Raw genomic sequence first — 22,776 nt, forward strand, 5'->3', positions numbered from 1 at the left:
AATTTTAAGATTAAGAGATATTTGAAAGTGAAGTTAATGCAGAACATACTGATGAACAGATTTATGCAGCTCAGAGTTGTTTACAATAGTCCTTTTTGGCTTTATAATTTACTGATTTTTTTTTTTCATTATTTGTTGCTAATAAACCAAAATCATCTTTCTGGAAGTTTAATATTCTTAAAAGACAAAACAAAATACAGGAGAATCCCAATATTACATGAAGAACAAAACTGAACTAAGTGATTGTTTGTGGTAAAGTTTTTTTCAAAGTTTACAGCATGACACACATGAAATGGAGTGTTTTCAAACATTTGATATTCTTGCTATTTCCAAGTTAAAAGCTAATGAAATTAAAAATTGTCTTGAACACCAGCTTTTTTCTAGCTTCTTTGCTCAATGTGCCTACTTTATCTCATTGAAATTTCCCATCAGTTGTAACTCAAAAGTATTCCTGAATTGTTAATAACATCAGTAAAGACAGCTGTGTATTTACTACCTGTTCTAGTTATGAATAGCTCTCCTCCCCTCTTTCAAATTAATTTCATCTGTTCCACAGTAAAAACAGAAACTATTTTTCACTTGCAATGACTTGTGAAGTTGACCACTATCTGTAACTTTCAAATTAATTAATACAAAGATGCCGTCTGGAAAGAGTGAGTTACATTCTGCAATTTCCAAGAGAAAAATAACTGAAAATCATGAGCAACATTGTTCACCTGTGAAAACATCAACCAGGACTTCAAAGGAAGAGGGACCAAAACTGCAGTTCCATTTTTCCAGTTACAAAGAAACCTTAAGCAGATCTTAGTCACGTAGTCTTCTAAACCCAGCATAACAGAGCCTGAAAATACTTCACTATATGAAAAATATGGATCTTTCAGGCATTAAAAGGAGAGCACGACAGGTTGTATCAAACCCATCAGTTACTTGTCCTGAATTTTACTTCATCTCACTCTTGCACATTCACACAGGGGAATTATCAAGAAGAAAACAGTCCTATCTTTTTTCCCAAATGCTATTTACTATGCTGAAACTACAAGGTGCTCTATGATGAACACCTTGTTTTAAAAATAATTACCACTGCTTTGCAATTAGATTATTCCAAACTTTACCATTGAAAAGGAAGGAAATGCCAAGTTAAGACTTCAGAAATAAGGTTTTTTGTAAAGCATTATGTACTTGAACCCCATATGCATGGGATTTTGACAAAACCAAAGCATTTCCTGTCTCTTGTAATCATGTTTAACGATGAGCAGAATCTGAGTGTTATGTGCTGAAGAGCATCTACAAAAACCAACTACTCAGCAGGACAGACAAAATGACAAAACATGTGAACACTGTATGATTAACCAGTAATCTCTTCTGAAAACAGGATGTGTCTATCCTCAGGTGCAGAAATTGCTAGAACTCTATTTAGCAGATTTACAGTAACTGAAAGAATAAAGATCAGTCAAGAATTTTTTGTCAAGTCACTATAAATAGAGAAGTTCACATGTCAGACAACAACAGGAAATTATTACCCAAGTTAACACTAACTTTCAGCTGCAAGGAAAATTGCAAGGTCTCAGATATCTCCTTAGACTCTTCAATAAAGTATTTCTCCAAATATTTGGCTTTGTGATGAGCTCTTAACATATTGGTTCAGATCCCCTGCTTTCTGATAAAATATTTATTCTGCAATTTTGACAGAAAACATTTTTCATGTTGTGCTAAAAGTAATAAATCTTATTATTTGCCAAATGAAAAATAAATTAATACAATCTTTGTCACCATGTTTCTGAAATTACAAGAGTAAATTTGAATAAAGACATAAGTGAAGAGATGTGACGGTCAGTTACTTGCTTTCACTGGAAACATTTTTAAAGTACTTGCTGAGCATTCAACTACGGCCTAATTGTTCAAAGTATCTAGGAAAGATGCATAGAACAGTAAAAAATGGCCTTCATCCTGTAGTGCTTCCTCTTTCTCCCTTCTCATGTAGATATCAGTCAGACTGAACATTTTTTTGTTTCCAACTGAACAAGGACAATGTTACGTCTTAAAAACAAGCCTTCCATCAAATAAACTTTTCCTACTGAAAAGTTTCAATCTATTTACAAGAATACAGAAAAATTATACTTTGAATAGACTGGCAGAAAAACATCTGTCAACCCACATATTTCTGATTCATGTCTAGAATCCAGTACTGACTGTCATTTGGCAGAAGCTAGGAAAAAAGCTAGATTTATATCAAAGATAAAACAATCAGAACATGGTCAACAGGATCACTTTTGTCATCAGTGAAAAGACAATAACCAACTCTATCTGGTCCATCAAGATAGCATTAAAAAAGGCACTAAGACCATCCTAACAATAACAGAGTCCTACACAATCAGGTAACTGAAATGGAAATAGGCAGAGGTATCAAGATTTAAAAAGAGAAGACATAGTTAGAGACAGGGAAACATGACCTCTTTCCTCTACTACTTAGTTTCCTGAAACCAGGAAAAAGTTACAGTGGTGGCAGCAGGTCAAGGGAGGTGATCTTTCCCCTCTACTCAGCACTGGTGAGGCCACACCTGGAGTACCGTGTCCAGTTCTGGGTTGTCCACTGCAATAGAAACATGGACATACCGGAGAAAGTCCAGTAAAGGCCCACAAAGATGATGAAGGGTCTGGAGCATCTCCCCCATGAGGAAAGGCTGAGAGAGCTGGGACTGTTCAGCCTGGAAAAGGGAAGGCTCAGGGAGGATCTTATCAACAGATCTAAATACCTGAAGGGAGGATGTAAAGAGGACGGAGCCAGGCACTTTCCAGTGGTGCCCAGTGATAGGACCAGAGGCAATGGGCACAAACTGAAACACAGGAGGTTTTCTCTGAACATCAGGAAACAGTTTTTTCCTGTGAGGGTGACTGAACAATGGAACAGGTTGCCCAGAGGCATGGTGGAGTCTCCATCCTTGGAGATATTAAAAAACCATCTGGTCATGGTACTGGGCAGCTGGCTCAAGGTGGCCCTGCTTGAGCAGGGGAGTTGGACCAGATAACCTCTGGAGGTGCTTTCCAACTTCAGCCGTTTTGTGATTCTGTGAATGGATCAAACTCCCCCAAGACAGAAGGACAGTACTAAATAGAACATCAAGATACTCATCCCTTGGGTTTTTGGTCCATGAAATTGGAACCTTTTAAATTACCACTGAAAGGAATGCTAACTTGTTTTTCTTCTCAATGGAACAGACTTCAAATACTTGTGCAATTAGCTATTTTGTCTCACTGAAGGGACAACACAAAATCTCCTACTTCTTAATTCAACAGCAAGGGCATTAAGTGTTTGCATATTTACCTTAGGAAATTTATCCAAAACCGTAACAGATGCTGAAACAATTATATGCAATTTCTGTAAAAGCCACTAAACAAAGTTATCATATGATTCAGTTTTTTACCAAATAAAGAATTAGAACTGCAGTGCAGTTAGAACAGACAAGGAAGTAAGCGTAAACAGAACATAACTAGGTATTCAGAATGTCATGCACATTATGAAATAGCCACAACTACTACTTTTAACTACTTTTAGCCCTTTCTGAGCATTTCACTTACTAATACAAGCTGAACATGTTACTGATTGACAACACAATTAATTAAAGTAAGATGTCACAGAACTACCTTATCAACTTCCCTCTGTGCTGCTCCTTCCTTTTTCAAACGTTCTTGTTCAACACACTTTGCATTGTAGTTTTCCTTTGATTTCTGTAAGGCCTGAGTGATACTTTGAATATTTTGCACTGCTTCCAATGTTCCTGAAACATCTTCTTTAGTCTGCCAAATATCACATAATTGTCAAAACCAAACAATTTTAATTTTAATGTTACAAGTCATTGGACACGCATAAGAAAAAAATTAATAACCTTTTTATAAGCTTTGATTTGTTCATCTCCATACTTGTGAACTTCTTTTATTAGCTCTTGTAATCGCCGCACAAGATCCAAGTGACAGCTTGCTAGTTTTTCTGTTGAGGTTTTGAAAACATCCCAAACTGGTGCAAATGTCCTAAATTAAGGAAAATAATATGCAATGTTCATCTGGATTTTTTTCTGTTAGCTGGCTATGATTTTTTTTTTTTAAATAGTGCTAAAGTATAATTGATAAGTTTACAGAAGTTCAGTTCTGTTCCTGGAACTGAAACAAGCAAAATCCCCAACAACTGTTGTAAATTCTTATTAAATATGTCTCAAATGTACTTGGAATCCTATCTACTAGTCTTACCTGTATTGATTCTAATGACTAAAACACAGCAAAGCTCACTTAATCTTCTCTATCATCAGCACACAATAATGACAAGTGATATTCCTAAAGATGACGCAAGAACAGCTCAAAATAATTTAGCATGTAGAAGTATTTTTACATGTATATTTGAATAGTGCAAACAAATCAGAAAGTACTTCGTTAGTTAAGTTTCTAGTTGTCTTACACCATTACAGCCACAAGATGCAGGAAAAAATATTGGCAAAGATGGCCTGCCACTAAAAGGGATTTACTGATTAACAGAGATTAACCGTATGGCAAAGGAAGGTGGGGGATAGGTCATTCCTCAGATTCCGATTTCTGTACTGAACGGACTTCTCCTGCTATTCTAAAGATACGCTCCTACCTCAGTTTCCTGGTTAATGCTGCTGAAAAATCAATAGTATACATAGCCTTTAAAGCACTGATATTCAAACTAACATGCAGATACAGAACCACTGAAGAGCAGCAACAACTGGTATCCACTGATGAAAGCTCCCCACATTTCTACCTGTGATTAGTACAAATAAAAACTCTAGCCTCATCTAAGGAGTCTGAGTTGTTGGCATAATCTTTCTAATGAAAAAACATCCACTAATCATTCCAGTTGTTAAAAACATATCCCGTGTATAAAAATGTAATGAAACTATGGAATAAATATATTGAAAAGTCTCATTTGTAACATCTCTGAGGACAGAGGAAACACTCCAGAAGGCAGAAATAATAGAAATAAATAAACTTACTGCCACATTTCCAGACCATATGTTCTCCCTTCAGAATTTTACCATAGACTTGGGAGCACACAGTAGAAAGTGACATTCTTTATTATGTCTGAAAAGAACTCAACCTTCAACAGAGGAACAGACAGCTCCTCCTTCCTTGGTTTTGGTTTTTTAACTGTACTGTCTTTCTGGTTTTGTTATAGCTGCATGATATTTTGCATGGTTGCTGAAGAACTGACAATCATTTTTAAGGTAGCAAAGTTATGCTACCTTCATCATTATCAATAAAATATTCGGAATCAAACTTTATTCTTAACATGTATGCAGTTAATTATTTCTCTCTTACGTACACTTACTTACCCAAGTTGTGTGTAGTTGCTTGCTGATTTGGCTAGTTTTGTCATTGACCTTGAATATGCCTCCTCTATTGTAGCCCTGTGAAAGAAAGCCATCAAAAGCATAACTGAAATTTTGAACATATTTGAAAACAGATGAATATGCATTCTAAAGGTGCAAAGCAGAGGACTTTTTACTTTAGCTGAAAGTGACTCCATTTTAATGACTCCTCAAGAACTATATGAAAAAATCACAGAAGTATATTTGAAAAAAATAAATCTAAGAAACCTGTGGCAGAATGTTGCAGGGAACAGAAACAAGTAAAAGCCATGGACTCACGACTTGACAACGATTCCTTCCTTCCTATACTCTCTGCTGTTGCCCTCTGCCTTTAACATTCCTTAGTAACAGTCAGAACACAGCAACATAACAATCACCCACCTAGCACTGCCTAAACACCAGAGATTTACAGAACAACAAAATCAAATATATTTGTAACGAAAACATTACAATAAACAAAATGAATGCTTACTGAGCAATCACATTAAATAAAACGGGGGTTTGTCTAGTCTTTTTGTAGGGGGGGAGTTGTGGGGTCTTTTTGTTTAAGTTCTTTGCATAGTGATATTTGAGTTTGGAAAACAGTAAATAACATGCAATGAAAACTATTGTGTTCTACTGTTTATACGCATTTTTAAAGAATGTTATCTCAATACATTCTGATTTATTTTGGATAACCTCTTCTGTATATAAAGTTTCATTACATTTTCCTGCACTCAAACCCACAATTATACTTGTCTTTTGAAGACTCAAAATCCAAGGGTCTGCATAGATTTCCTCCTTAGAGCCTCTGCTGGGGCAATTGCCATAGAACAGCAGTCACACAGAGTGTATCACAGCAGTGACTCCCTGCAAGTCCTTCCCCCATCAATCTTCCTCACCTTCCTATTACTAAAGTAAAGATACACACTATTTTAATTTTCCACCCTAAGTCGATATTCAACATGTAGTGTCAACTTAGATTTAGAAGCATCCTGGATTTAAATACTGTAACTGCCTTTTCTTGAAAATGCAAAAGCTTGAAGCAATTTCTTTCCTGCTGTGTAATACCTTTATATTCAGGGGCAAAAAGAGAAAAAAAGGGAGATGAATTCACCTCTCTCTCAAGTTATACCATGACAATAACCACTTATTGCTGAGGCAGAGGTTTTTATTTCTTCTTCACAACAACACTTCCCAAGCAAAAAGAATTTTCTTATGACAATAGGAAACAACGTAGCAGTAATCACCCGAATCAGAGGGGCATGTATTTAAACCTACTGAACTTCCAAAATGACTATCCAGTGAGTTGGACAATCAATTTGGAGAAGGGTATTAAACTGTAAAACGTCGTAACTCAGTCACATTTTAAGTCTCACCTACAAACAACTGCAAAGTTATTCACCATAAAAAAAGTCAAATAACTTTATCCTCCTTCCACATACGTAAGTATTTTTGATGATATGAAAAAGTTTAAGTTTCCAAGGTTTGGAATTCTTGCTCACCGCACAGCAACAAGCACATATGCACAGACACACAGAACAGACTCTGATGTTTTGTTAATTACCATGATGAACAATATACTTTGATTAATTATCAATAGCTTCTATCAAAGTTTTCTAGATTTGACAGCTCAGTGCCTTTCTTTTTTTCCTTTTTTTTTAAACACAAGATTTCTGACAAAAATCCACACCTGTTTTCTTTGGGCCAGTTTACAGCATACTTACCTGAGCAACCTCCAGAAAACTGGAGTTCCGCAATTTACCACACATTATCAACGATCAACAGTTACAAAGGCTAACAACCAAAAGATGCTGTTAGTGACCAGTTGGGCATGTATAGCTACATTTGTCCTATCGACTGACTTCCCAGAGCACTCAAACATGCTGGTAACACACTATGGATGCCTCAGTAAATTGATTTTCACCTATTTGAAAAACTTGTCTCTGCTTGGGATCTGTTGAACATTTAGAAGTTATATGGGAATATATGCACTGCCAGTTTCTTCTGATCGACGAGATTCTTTTTATGATGCTTACAAGCAAGTGGTGGAGAAAAATGTTTGAAAGACTTCTGGACAAAAGCCAACACAATAGCTATTCAGTTCCTAGCTAAGCACAGTGGTTTCTTACATGTAAACAGTTTAGGCGTTAAATACACACAAACATAAGACCATTCACCTACAAAATCTTCCCAGTATTTAAAGAAAAAAAACCTGGGGGGGCAGCCCAACCTTCTTATATTTCATGTCTTTAAAAACAAAATTTCTACATGCTTTATCAAGAAGAACAAATATATCTATCTTTCAGCAGATAGCTAGATAACCTACCCCACCCAATATTTACCAACATTGAGCATATTGCCTGCCACAAAATTCACTTTTTCAGATAACGTTTCTGAACCACAGATCCAACTGTCTCTCAGTTCTTTTAGTACTTGACCATTAACAAATAGTCAAAAACAAAAATAAAAAAGTGAAACAACACTATTGAAAATTGAATTGGTACTGACTAACTGAACACAGCCAAGGAGGAAACCTTCTGCTCCTTCTATGGATATCCAGTTGGAACAGCAGATACAGTACAGAAATATTATGTTTTTATAAATGAACACATTTCAAACATTTTCGTTTTTTTCACAGAAAACGACTTTGCAATTTCAGAAGGTTCTTAGAGAAGTTTTGAAATAAAAATCTTTAAAAAAATCCTTAAGCCCATTATAATAAAACCCCAACATTTTCCCACATCCTATACAATTTTTCTTTTTTCATTACTATTTCTAAGACTGGAGAAAAGGGAACAATAGACTCTTCCCCAATTAGGCTGCACACAACCAAAACACTATTCTGAACAGCGCCAAGTAACAGAGACTGGCTTCATACAGACGTGCCCTTTGTGCCCTAAGCAGTTTGCACATCCAAATACACTCAACCATCTTTCCTCTCTCTTTTAGATCACTCCATAAAAAAAGCAAATTCTGTGGCTAGTCTGGAGAACCCAGCAACCCTGACTGACCAGGTGACTACTGTCAAACAGCACACACAAAGGTTAAGTCCTCTAACTTGTTAAAAGTATTACCACCAACTCAGACCTGTCTCCTCTACCTATCCAGCAGTTTTCACTCTCCTTTATCTCCACTTGTGAAAAAAATGGCCCATATGTTCAAAAGGAATGGAATGACAGATGTGAAAAAAATTCAAATGTATGTACGTTTACTTTTCATAGGGAACACTTCAGAAAATCAGGAACAGAAAAGTGAGGGTATACAAACACTGGATCTAGGAGGCTCATAATAAATGTTGTTCATCCACTTACATATTTCTAGCAGAAAACAGTACTGCAAAACAATATTCAGACTATACTCTGTGGAGGAAGGAGGGGAACAGATAATTGTGTACATCATCTCTTAATTTCTTTGCAATAAACAAAGATGCAAAATAGAACATGGTCAAGACAATTAGACTGTTGTAAAATACTGTTGAAGTACTGCCCAATTAAATTTCTTTTGAGATCAAGAGTTTGACCCATGTGAATAAATGTGTACTACTGAACCATATTTATTTCCTGGGAAATCGACTGACATCCCACAGTAACTTCACAACAGGAGTGAAGGGTGTCACTGCGTAGATATGGACACTTGTAAACATTTTTACTAAAGTGAGGACATGAAATATTTAATGTCCATCTATTTCTTTGAAACTACAAACTATACGCCACAAATTAACGCTAGCTTACACTGAGACTGATCAGTGATGCACCCCTCATTTGAAAAGAAGTACCTATTTGGCATTCAACTGCTTTTTTAATGGCAGCCTGGCATACTGAGATGCATCAATAAAGCAGAGCTGAAGAAAACACAATGAAACAGGTAAGATACCAGGTTTAATAACCTGATGGGAGGTCACTGAAAAGGACTGAACTTACTGCTACTGGTCTACATCACTCACAGACATTTTCCAACCCCAGAGCAAGTTGTTCTTAAGGAACTATATCGAAGACTTGTCAAATAAATTAAAATGTAGCACTAAGATTCTAGTGAATCTTGATGTGTTAATGAGAACTGAAATTTTTCACATATTTCACCAAAAATGCTGTAAGAGGGCTGCATATCTCTTTGGCACATCCTGATCCACGCATAAGAACTGAAAATACATTTCTTGATCTCTCATTGAGGATAAAATGCCCATGTGGACCCTCATTTATTCCTACATGGTCATTAATCTTTAGTCTTAAATGTTATTTAAACTTGTTTAACTGGGAATAAAATAATTGTCTCTTTCTTGACAAATCACAAGAATTAATTAGCAGAAACTTCAGCTGAAACATTTTTAATATGTGAAGAAGGGTCCAAATATCTTATTTATTGATTGAAAAGGCACATCTCATTTAAATTTAATTTGAAGGAGCTGCTAAAGTGAAAAAATCTAGACCACCACATTCTTTTTACTAGGAATTCTATGTAGAATGAACTGTCAAGTTTTATTTATGTCACTATAATAAAACAAAGAACCCAATACACATATAGCATCAAGTTATTTTTTGGACAGCTTTTACTGCAAGAAACCTTTGCTGAAACAGGTCCTCAGTAAGCCTCCTCCAAGTTTTTTCCATGTCTCATCTGGTGTCAGTAACTGAATTAAGACAAAACTCTGAAGCAGAAGTATAATCAATTTTGTCCAGAATGGAAATTCTTATGTGCAATGTAGCAGCAGCAGTCTTCTTTCACACAGAAGAAATAAAAACAGCACTAGGTTATCTGTTTTGGAAGTTGTCACATCTGGAGATTTCAGTTCTGTCGCTTCCATCCCATAGAGAAGAACCCGTGTTATTTTCTGCATATTATTTTCTTGTCTATACCTATCACTCCCTTTTCTTCAACAAACCTAGTTTCTCAATTTTTAATATCATACTAGCAGTTGTTAATACTCTAATTGTACATCTATGGTCAAAAACTTTGTCAGACTGGTAACTTCTGGTACTTTAAATTATTGCTTTTCTTTCAAACATGATGAAAAATTTGGATTAATTTAAATAAACTGCTGGACTCCTAATGTGACACTTCTAGCTTTTTACTCTTGTTTTTTAATTCAAACATGAAAAATCAGAAGCTTGTTATTAATTGATGCTTAAGAGTCACTACTCAGTTCTAAGTGAACGGAATAAACCTAGATATTCTTGTAGAATATAAGAGATATTTTAAAATGTTAGTTGCCTTTTACATATTTTGAATGTTACTGGTTAACATAATAACACACAAAAACGACAAACAGTATATTGAAGAGCTAGGATTACCAAGGATGAATACTTACCTTTCTCTTATGAAGTCTGCTAAGTCTTTTGTTGACAAATGTCCATGTTTCATGTTGTGATAGAGGACATCAAAGCCATTGTTCCTTTCCCCCTAAAGATTAATAAAAAGAAAGTAGTACTATGAAACACAACATGCTAAAGCAATTACAGAACAAAGTATAGAACCTATGCATTTTAATAACTGATGAAGTTCCATAAAGTGAATGATTTCCAACGCTTCAGCTTTTTACCAATTACTGTTAGTTCCCTTCAATCCCCTATACGTAAAACAAACTAAAATCACCTCAGCAGCTACTACTACCCTGCGAATGACAACTCTTCTATTACATATTTCCAGGCTATATTCAAAGCCATTTCTTTTCTAGATTTCTACAGGTCTTGTATTCTTTCACTTCCCATCTTATTAAACACATGCTTAATGTTGTACTCTCTCTTCATTCTCTCATATCTTTCATTATTTTCCATGAACTAAAATTCACACTTTGGGATCACTGGATATCCTGCCTCCGCAGATCTTCACACTTCATCTATCTTCCTCTGTTTTTTGTAAAATTGGTTAAAAAAAAAAAAAATTAATCACTAATCTCTTCCTTCTCACAGGTAACTTCCCTTTGTCTATTCTTAAGTTTAGTTTTTAAGACTTGTATTTTCCAGGTGAGACGTACCTCACCATTAAAACTGACACACTGCCTTAAACACTGATTAATAAACTCAGCCAGCTTATCACCTCTGGCACTATGGTGAACTTCCCCCAGACAGGAGAAAGCAACAATAGAAATGAAAGGAAGGCGAGGCAAGGCATGGCATAATAGCACTGCTACTACAAAAGTTTTCCTGTCAAACGATCCATTCCCCTCCTCCCTTCCAAAAGCTTCAGATCCATAATGCTGCTGCTATAGAAGACACAGAAACACGCCCTCAGGAAAACTGCATGCGCATTCAGAGTGGAAGGGAAAGAAGGATGGGAAGCAGAATCCTGGACTTTTCACAACAGCACTTCTACATCTCCAGCAAGAGGAGCCTGAGGATTTGGACATACACCCCTCCGAACAGTTCCGTCCTTTTTGTTCTGGAAAAATTTGTTTGTGCAGCCATAAGGCGCACCCAATCAGGGAAATTATACAGCTGAAAAATAAAGCTGGCAAATAAAAATAAAGATCAGTGATCCAGATCACCACGAGGACACGAAGAGCTGCATTGCTCAGCAGAAGAGGCGGGAGCAAGGAGGATAAGGCAGGCAGGAATCTGCCAGCTTAAGTAAGTGGAAGCAGCCACGGGTGGATGGAAGAACTTCGCAGCAGCCGCGGTAGTAGGCCCACTTCTGTGAAGTGTTAACTGTACTACATAAAACATCAGCATTATCAATAATATAGCAAGTTGCCTTATATCACACCACACATAGACGCATAAATTTACAAATAACAGATGACTGAAGGCAATTTGATTCATATTAATAGCCAGGATTACTTGTTTTACTTCTTCCAAGCACTGGGGAAACAAAACCAGGCAAATGAAAAGAAAAACCACCTATAAAATCACAGTTCCTAAAGTCGCACGAATCTGTAACCTGAAAAAGTTTATCAAAATGCAAATCAGCTTAGTATAAGTGCAATTACAGAAAGGTCTGTAAAAAGTACAAACAGAACTAAGTTGAATACATGAAAATACAGCAAAATCTAAAAGGACCATCTGCCAGGCAAGGCTTTTTTAAGTTTGAAAAATAAAAGGATGAGAACACCAATTATTAGGAAATGTAACTTATCGTTTTAAAAGTTGTCTTACTCCTTCAAGTACCAGCCTAAACAGCTTGACTCCCCTTTCACTCCTATCTAACCATTTCTCCTTGTAGTTTGAAGCCGACTATAATTTTGACCATCGGTGTACTAATAGGTAGCTTATTAACTTTCTGTATTTCCTCAATATAAACCCTAGAATGCCACTGCGTTACATAAACACCAGATAACTCTACAGTTAAGACCTCACCAATAATTTCAATTTGAATACAAAATAAAATTCTTATTTAACTACTCCAAAGTTGTTACTATACCCAAATTTGGAGATAAATATTTAACAAGTAAGTGTTAGGCACTTCTTCCAGAAAAACTGGAAATGTTCTTTCCCTTTGCCTTAAGGTGTCTCTTCGAGCTAAACCAACACATTGATCAAAATATGCTGAACACAGACTGCTTCTGAACTTTTAAAAGCAACTTTTCCTAATGGGAGCTTTAACAGGGACTTTTCTATACTGGAGCTCCACAAATTTCCTGCCACTTTAGAAATACAGGAAGGGTAGCACAGCCATGACCCAGCCCCTGGCTTCAGCCTTCCTCACAGCTGATAATCTATCAGAAATGTAACTTTGCAAGCCTTTAGAGACTAGAATGAGCCAAAGCAACTAATTCCCATCATCATCTTGTTCCCTAACTGTAACTGAAGGTTACTGCAAAGGAACTCATTTTTCCACTTAAATGAAGTTTTCTAATCAGTTCTACTCTTGTTCTTGACTTCACATGGGAAGCTCAACACAGAAACAGAACAGATACTTTCCTCAATGAAAAAAGTCTCCTGAAAGCCACGTCTTTCATATGTTATTAGTAGTTATCAGAGGCTAAGAGGCCATGTGAAAAATATATTAAGGTCTAAAAAAAGCAGCAAGTCCAAAGCAGACTCCTAGATTTGAGGGCCTATGTGGTTTAAGCTTGGCACAACTAAAAGACATGTTTTCACCTGCAAATATAATGCCAAGTGTAGCCTATCTTACCAGTACCAGGGTCTGCCTATAAGCGCAAACATCTAGACTTCAGAACTGTTGTATAATCTACATGATCAAGAGTTCTGATAATTAACCTGATGACAATTCTATAAATTATATTCTTTCTACTCATGTTTGGAGACATATGTGTACCTATGTCAAATTAAGTGTGGCATCTCAGTGCAGAGAGCAGACATTTTTCTGCTTAGGAAAAGCTATACGGCCTATCCACAACTCCTTCATTCAGTAGTTCTTTTCATGAAGAGTAACTCAAATAATTCATACAATGAGCATCAGAGTTAAGGCTCTGTATTTAGGATAAAGACAGAGATGTATGCTGTGGCTAAGAGGAAAAGTAGTTCAATTTACAAAGTATGTATCCTCTTATGTGCACATACGACATTGACACTTTTTATTTTTTGGTTGTTTTTCCTCAACACTGCCCCTTCCCACACACATTGTATAAAATCCTGTACGTGGAAATTGTGTAGCTAGCCAATTTTTCTTCATTAAGTGTTTTTACCTGCTCCTTCCTTATGTCAACCATAGTAGCTGTGATCACTGAAAGCCTAGTACCGGCCTACTTAAAAATAAATAAATGTAGCACATAGCAGAGGGAACTGATGAGACCTTCCACTCCCTTTCAGAAGCAATTACCGTCCACTGCTATGACAGACAGACAGTGACGTCAGATGTAGATTCTTCTAGAAGTTGCATCTTGGAGAAAGAGGAACCTCTGTTGTCACATAACATCAGGTTCTATGCAAGAGACTTCCAGATCAGTTTGAAAGCCCATTCTGAATGTGATTTCACAGGTAAAACACCATCTATTGAGGATGATTCTGTCATTAACTCAACAGAAAACAACTGTGAAACTGTGAGAATAAAAAAAAAAAAATTAAGTGGTCCCCTCTCCATATGGGCTCCATTTAATTACTTCATTAGCAGTTTTCTCCTTCTTCCCTAGAGATGACAAAGCTCTTTTCAGAGGCTGGTGGTGTTCTTGATGTTTCCCATTTTACACTGCTGCAAGAGAGCTTTCTTGTGTATATAGTATAGATATCTCCTGACAAGCCACAAGAGGAAACAAGACTTCAAATACAAGTAAACAGTTCACTTAAATAAGCCTACAATGAGGCATTACTGCCCAACTTTGCATACAAAATAAATTAAGTCACAGAAAGTGAGGGCAGGCAGTCCTTCCATTTCCCTTCACCAAGAACTAACTGCAATGATTTTCTCATGGAAATGAAAGTAACCCTGTCAGCAAATGTGAAATCAGAATTCAGCATTTCCATGACTTGTGCATAACAGGAAACAGATTACAGGAACTCTGTTTTACTGAACTACTTAATGGACTTCGAAAACTTTTATATGCAACAAGCAAATTTATTCTTAAAGATGATTCTGAATTTAAACCTACATTTGATAAAGTAGCCAGGAATTTCTAGGCAATCTGCAGCACTATTTATTTCCTACATTTCTAATCAAATTGTATGAGTGCAAGCTCTGTTTACTTTGGACTAAAACTGTTCAACATTAACGTCTATTAGTGTAAAACGTTAATACTCTCTCTTACTCTACTTGAATTGAAATTGGCCAGAGATGTCAAAAACTGCAAGAAAGGGTTCTTCAGGTATGTAAACAACAAGCAGAAACAAAAGGAAAATACTGGCCCGCTGTTGAACAGGAGAGGTGAATTAGTCACCAACAACGCTGAAAAGGCAGAGGTTCTCAACACTTTCTTCACCTCTGTCTTTACCAGCACGGTTGGGCCCCAGGCCTTGGGAACAAAAATCCAGGTTGATGCAAACACAGACCCACTGTCAGTGAAGGAAGAGTTGGTATGTGAACTATTAGAAGTGCTTGACCACTACACATCGATGGGCCCTGACAATATCCACCCGAGGGTGTTAAGAGAGCTGACGTCGCTGTGAGGCCATTCTCCATACCCTTTGAGAAGCTGTGGAGACTGAGGGATGTCCCAGAAGACTGGAAGAAGGCTAATGGTCACCCCTATCTATAAGAAGGGCTTAAAGGAGGAGCCAGGAAATTATAGGCCCAACGGTCTTACTTCAGTCCCTGGGAAAGTTATGGAATGGATCCTCCTGGGGGCTATCACAAGTCAAATGAAGCACGTGGTTGGGAAGAGCCAGCACAGATTCACCAAGGGCAAATTGTGCTTGACAAACCTGATCGCCTTCTACGACAAAGTAAGCTGCTCAGTTCATCATAGAATCACAGAATCACTAAGGTTGGAAAAGACCTGTAAGATCATCGAGTTCAACCATCAACTAACAACTAACAATGTCGGGCAAGCGATGGACATTGCCTACCTGGATTTCTCGAAGGCTTTCAATATGGTTTCCCACAGCCTCCTCTTAGAGAAAGTGATGTGCTACAGTCTAGACAAGTTGTCTGTGCAGTGGGTGGGGAACTGGCTGAGAGGCCACACCCAGAGGGTGGTGGTAAATATCTCCTTTTCCCACTGGCAACCTGTCACAAGTGGGGTCCCCCAGGGATCGATATTGGGCCCAACACTGTTTAATATCTTCATAAGTGATCTGGATGGTGGGATCAAATGTACCCTGGTGAAGTTTGCCGATGATACCAAACTAAGTGGGGAAGTGGATGCTTCGGAAGGTAGAGGAACCCTGCAGGAAGACCTGGATGGGCTGGAAGAGTGGGCTAACAAGAACCTTAGGAAGTTTAACAAGGACAAGTGTAAGGTCTTGCACCTGGGAATACATAATCCAGGAGTGCAGCACAGGCTGGGATCTACCCAGCTGGGCAGCAGCTCTGTGGAAAGGGACCTGGGGGTCCTGGTGGGCAGCAAGCTCAATGTGAGTGAACAGTATGCTGCTGCAGCAAAGAAAGCTAACGGGATGCTGGGTTGCATCAACAAGGGCGTCATCAGCAGAGATAAAGAAGTCATTATCCCACTCCACTCAGTGGGACTTGATGCTTGTCAGGCCACACCTGGAATACTGTGTTCAGTTTTGGTCCCTGCTATGCAAAAAAGATGTGGACAGGCTGGAGAGGGTCCAGAGCAGGGCCCCAAAGGTGATCAAAGGACTGGGAAGCCTGCCATCTGAGGAAAGGCTGGGAGAACTGGGTTTGTTCAGCCTTGAGAAAAAAAAGCTTAGGGGAGACCTTATCACCACGTTCCAGTATTTAAAGGGTGGCTACAAAGAAGATGGAGACTCCCTTTTTACAAGGAGTCACATGGAGAAGACGAGGGGTAATGGGTGCAACTTACTCCTGGGGAGATTCCAGCTGCACACAAGAGAATTCTTCACAATGAGAACAATCAGCCATTTGAATAATCTCCCCATGGAAGTGGTGGCTTCCTCAACATCGGACACTTTTAAGATTCAGCTGGACAGGGTGCTGGGCCATCTTGTCTAGACCGTGCTTTTGCCAAGAAGGGTTGGACCAGATGATCCTTGAGGTCCCTTCCAACCTGGTACTCTACAATTCTAGCACTATCTTTTTACCCAGCATAAACAAATGTTTCTAGATGATTAAGGTGATTCTAAAGTTCCCATGACTGGTCAGATGCATACTACTTGTTTAGCTACTGTGAGAAGCAAGAAAAGGACAGTTGCATATACTGTTTTCACAGCAAAAGTAAGCAAATGAGATAATAAAAGGCACATGCAGTTCTTAAGCACATTTTGATTTTGGTCAAACTTTAGAGGCTTGATGAGAGTAGTTCAGACAAAGTTTGACATTTTCTAACTAAGTTCAGCAAGTAAAGAAACATCTGACAATAAGTAAATCACTGTCATTTCAAACTATGCTTTTAGAACATGCATTAGCAGTGGTTAAGCATGCACGATCATTCCTTCAACCGTTTAAACACGACCACATCACCAAGAAGAAATGGAACAGACTGAGAATACTGCATTTTTGTTTATAAACTATTTAAGTCATAACCTGCCTAATCCTCTTTTTAAAGTAGCCTACCAAACCCACAACTTATTCTCCAGGAAACAGGCAGACAAATATTCAAACGGCAACATTTGGAAGTGGTACTCTAACTTAATTACAGAATTTTTTTTTAACCATAAAAAAGTTTAGGTCCCTAATTTACTTCAAATTGTCATAAAATGAAAACTGGATAATCTCCAAATTAAGCTTCCAAATCCTAGTTAAATCTTGCAACTGCCTTTGGCAAACATGATATTTCAATGAAATATGACCAACATCCCCTCACCTTATTAGATAAGCCTAGAAAAGAATGAATGTGGGAAATAGAATCACTTCAATTTTTGGGGCAAGAATAGAAAAATTTATATCCTTTGCCTCTTCTTTTGGTTAGGTCCAGAAAAGCTGTCCTACAGCTAGTTTTACACTTAAATTACTGCTCATGCTCCTCTGTCAGATACAAGTATGGAAAAGCCACACGCCTGATGAACAGATTATGCACGCAAGAAACCTAATACAGATAAATCATAATGGCATCAAAGTCTTTTTGATTAAAAAAAAAAATTATCAAGAAAATTCCAGAGTTGCACCAATATGCTAAGTAATAACTATAGAAAATCCACTAATGGGGGGTGGGGGAGCACAACTCCCTCATATAGGTGAAATTCAGTATTTGCTGAAACTAGATACAACTGTTCAGCAAGTACAAGATTTGATTTATGCAGCTTAAAAGATATCTTATATTAACAACTAATGTACAAATTTTAGTGCAACAGAACAATGGAACAATAGAGACTGGGTATTCATTCCCGTAATTCTAAAATGAAAGATCCAAATATTAACCAAAACCAATCTTTTCTTTACCCACAAACTGAGAAAGGCATATAATATTCATTATGGTTTGTCCATTTGCATGGTCGACTTCTTTTCATTCACTTATGAAGGACTAACACTTTAAAGAAACAAAGCAATAGAAATCCTCCTAACTCCAGGGATATGTGACCTCATTTTAGATGCTCTAAAAAACATTGTTGTAATTTTCTTTAAACTGTTATTTATTGTTGCAGTTTCAAATAAGTAACATGTGTTTCATCCTTTCCACCTAGACAATTATTTAATTTAATGGGCCCCGTATACATGAAAATAAACCTGTGATCAATATTATGGTGTTACATTTTTGAAAGCTAGCTATCAATTAATTTCAATTTCTGAGTGTCTGAAAGAGCTACAGAAAATTGAGAGCATCAAAAAATGGGAAAAAGCAGTCACCTGATGTTTACACAGGCAACATCTCTTCTTCAGTTCTGCAAGTTTTGAGAAGTTTGAACACAAAAGCAACCTGGCAATTTCAATGTCCTTCTTCCAGCTTCAATAAATTAAATAAAGATCAGCTCCAGAGAAGCTCTACGCTTATGAGGAAGGACAGGTATTTTCCTCTATATCTGGATACTTAAAAATATTTTTTTAACAAAAAGATGGAAAGTTGCCAACTCATGCTAGATGTACACACGCAGAGGGAGGAGACTAAGCAAACATTGCACAACAGCTCTCCTGAAACTGAGCATCCAACTGTGTGCCAAGCAGAGGAGTAGCACTTCGTAAACATATGAATGGAACTCCAGATGGAAGCGTGACAAGTCTCAGTGTCACTCATATCGTATAAGTGCGTAAGATAATACGTCTTACACTTACTAGAGCAAGCCTCTTCACAAAGCTAAGATTATTAACTCTGGATACCGCCAGCCCTTACATGTTACAAAAAGCTCTTGAAAAGAAAGGAATCTTCCTCACAGCCATTCTCAAAAGCTACAGGTAATACAAGTAATTAAAAAGATAAAATAAAAGGAATTCATCAAAGCCAATTTAAACACAATTTTTATATCCCAGAACTTCCAGAGTTACCAAGCACAGCATTATACAGAGACCAGTTGCAGCTATACATAGAACTTCCAACAGTTCAATCAAATTAATTTAAAACAATTAACAAATAAACACTGACTGGCTTAGAAGTGGCTTATTTTTGTTGACTTGACATAGTTTAATAGAGTTAACAAAAGTATCACCTGCACCAGTCAGTTTAAATACAACGTCAAAGCTTATACAATGCTTCCTAAGCAGTGCTAAGGAAACAGTATGTCAATGGTAACAAATGCTTTTTATTCTACTGTACCACTACGAGCGTACTCAAAGTGACAAAACGTAGCTATGGATAATGGAAATAACTTAGGAAAGTGTTCCCTTTAAATTACATCATTGTGTTGATGTAGCACATACATAGCAGCAAGCACCCAGTATTTTATGACAACATCCTAATTAGGAGTTGGGAATGTTTGGCCACGTGACTTGAATGCCTGAAACTCAGTCATAAGAATCAAAACCATTTATAGCCTGTACTGGTAGTTCATAATTTTTGATACCACAAAAAAGTAACAGTATCCTACCGACTTTGAAAACTGCTGCTCTAGAGTGCTGTGTTCTATTAGTGGATCCCTACATTTTTCAAGTGATAGTAAAATTTTTCAAGTGACAGAACAGGTCTCTGTACTTCAACTTTACACATCGTGAAAATAGTCTTGTTCATTTCTCAGTGACCTCTTAGAAGCAGTCAACAGATGGCAGGCCCATAAAACATCCATTTTTCTTACATACTCTAAAGAAAAGGAAAAAAATGCAACTACTCAAACATTTTTAAAAGCAGTACAAGATGAAAGTCTGATGATAAGCTTCAAGACTATTACAGTAAAGAAGCTAAGATTTGTTTTGTTTACATGAGCACTTTTAGGAAGTTCTTAAAAGACAGCAGCCTAAATAGTCTGTAAAAAATTGATACACATTCACATACATGTCACTCCCCTTTTCTGGAAAAAATCAGTTAAGTCCCTCAATGTTCTGATGTCTTTTCCTATCAGTTACAACAAATTACCAAATCAGGAGAGAGCATCCTACAGCTCAAGATCCAGACTTCCATTTCCAATGCATAATTTCAGCTGCAAATTCATGACAGCACGTACATCAAACAATTAACTATTAATTACATTTTGGATTCATTTTCACATCAACGCTTTAGAAAGTATAGTTACCCTATTCCACAGGTGACAAAAACATTTTGCCTGGTGTTACCTAGACGGCCAAAGCAAAAGCAAGAAATAGAAGACAATTCTTCTAAAGTTCTACACAATACCACCTTTCTTCCTACGTATGGATTTCTCTTTGTTATTTTTAGTCAGTGTGCATTCAGTGCATTTTAACAGCAATCCTCTAATTTCCATCTTAACTTTCTCAGCACATTTCAAAGCATATCTAGATTGTATCCCAAGCCTTCCAAAGCACTGCAGTAACAGTTCTGAACAATAATCTATTCTGAAAAGTTAGTAGAAATAAAGCCTAATGATTCAAAATGCACAAACCTAAAATTCGTGCTTGGTTCTGAGGATATATAGAAACTCAATCCTTTCTGACTTTAAAAATCCATCATATTCAGACACTACAGTTAACCTTGAAAGGTATTTACCCACAACGGCAAAGAAGGAGCAGTCCCCGTTCCTTTTTATTTCACTTCTACACAAAATAAAACCCTGTCCGTGGTATTACAAAGGTTTCTTAGTCAAGTTTTGCAAGTTTAAGACCCCGTCTAATGTCTTTGTCATCACTGCAAGACAAACAAGAAGAATACACTTGTTGTCCTACTTTGTGTCATTTTTGGAGGTAGGAGAAAAACCTGCACCAACAGAAGAAAACCTCCTTCTGGCACTCATTGCTGACCCACACAAGGAGTTTTGCCAACAGAGCTATAAGGCAGAGACTTTGTAGAGCAGAAAGACAGAATGGGAAGTTTGGATAGATGCCTACTACCTCATATTTCCTGGTAGCACTTGTGAAGACACAGACAGGGAAACAATGTATGGGAATGGCCCACTGCCTTCACTGATTTAACACAAATATTGACTTACTAACAAAATAAAATACAACTGATCAGACAAACAGTTAAATGAACACACTGTAGTACGTAACACAGTTTAAATAGAAAAGTGTTTGATTTCAGTTGATACAGCTAAATAAAAACCTTCTATTTTACTTTAATCTTAGGAGATAGTAACTTCTCCAAGGAAAATGTGACATTTTATATTAAGTGTTATTTTTATGAAAGATAAGAAATTCTCACATACTAGTTTAATACTGATCTCCCACACTGAAGCTTCAAATTAAGCAGATTTGTATACCAAGAGACCAAATCTAATATCTTGTTTCACTAAATTTTAATATTCTATTGAAAGCAAAACTTAAAGATTCAAAATAAAACACAATGCTGCAAACAAAACATGAAAGCTGGCTTGAGCTATGCTTTATATTCAAGAATAGTATATCATATTTGTGAAATTAGTGTTCCCTAAACGTTAAGGATGACTGCTGCTTACGCAGAAAAAGCAGACATTTTTTGTTTCAGTCTCAACAATTAACGATTTATATGTTTCCCCTATTAGTTGGTAGAGACGCACATTAAAAATTAAACACGCAGCAAAGAAGTAGCAACATTGTAAACAGCCTGATGATTACAAGAACACTTACTTTAACGTTTCAGACCAGCTATAGTCACAATGAAACAAGTTTTGTTTCATGCGAGGCTCAAAAATAATCCAAATCCATATTTTAATTTTTCCTCCATATTTATTTACCCGCTTAAAGACATATATATCCGTGCAGGGAGGACTAATAAACTGTGTTTCTAAAACAGACTGGAAAGCCTGCAGTTTTCCCAGCTGGCTGCTGTTCAGGCTGTACCTTCTGACATGCAGAGGGACCAGTTATCAGTACAAAAGCATAAAGCTCCGAGGGGTGCAGCTTCGCGTTTGCATGATATAACTGTTGTTACAGTTGGTGCTATTCCCCCGAACAACTGCACTGTTTGGGAGGCCTGACGAAGAGAGATGGGACTGCAGCCCAAGCCACATCCACGCACCACGGTGCCTGCGAGAGCGAGACCCCCAAGCACGGGGTCTCCCGCTCGTGTCCGCGCATCCCCTGGCCCAGCGGCCCCACGGCCACCAGCAACCCCTCTCCCCAGCGGAACCCGCGCACCGCGCGCGGTGGAGGGCCAGGCAGGGGCAGGTGGTCCCCCAGCCGAGGGCAGCGGCGGCGCAAGCAGGTACCCCGCTTCCCCCACGGCCCAGCCCGGCCGAGGCGAGCCGTGGCGGGCGCAGGGGACGGCCGCGAGGTGGAGGGGACGGCGGCCACCATCCCCCCGCCGCGCCCCTCGCGGCAAGGCCCCGGCCCAGTCCCGGGGGTGGCGTAGGAGCCGAGGCTGCTCCCGCGGAGGGGACCCCGGCTGCACCGTGCTGTCCCGTGCCCTGCCCGTTCCACCCGCGGCGCGGCGGAACCGGCCCGCGGCGCTTCCCTACCCAGAAGCTCTCCGCGAAGTACGCCATCATCA

The 22,776-nt window shown here is 38.0% G+C and overlaps 1 protein-coding gene across 1 annotated transcript in view; it reads right to left on the reverse strand.

Annotated features, from left to right (window-relative positions):
• The window catches only part of FCHO2 (FCH and mu domain containing endocytic adaptor 2), a 100,553-nt gene extending 77,777 nt beyond the window's left edge, over positions 1 to 22,776 (reverse strand). The window contains exons 1-5 of the mRNA XM_059834235.1: positions 22,745 to 22,776; positions 10,666 to 10,757; positions 5,343 to 5,417; positions 3,885 to 4,026; positions 3,643 to 3,795 (exon numbers count right to left, since the gene is read on the reverse strand). Coding sequence (XP_059690218.1) covers positions 3,643 to 3,795; positions 3,885 to 4,026; positions 5,343 to 5,417; positions 10,666 to 10,757; positions 22,745 to 22,774 — 492 coding nt within the window. The 5' untranslated portion in view covers positions 22,775 to 22,776. The remainder of the gene's footprint in view (positions 1 to 3,642; positions 3,796 to 3,884; positions 4,027 to 5,342; positions 5,418 to 10,665; positions 10,758 to 22,744) is intronic.

This window comes from Gavia stellata, chromosome Z, assembly GCF_030936135.1.
Source record: "Gavia stellata isolate bGavSte3 chromosome Z, bGavSte3.hap2, whole genome shotgun sequence".
NCBI lineage: Eukaryota > Metazoa > Chordata > Aves > Gaviiformes > Gaviidae > Gavia > Gavia stellata.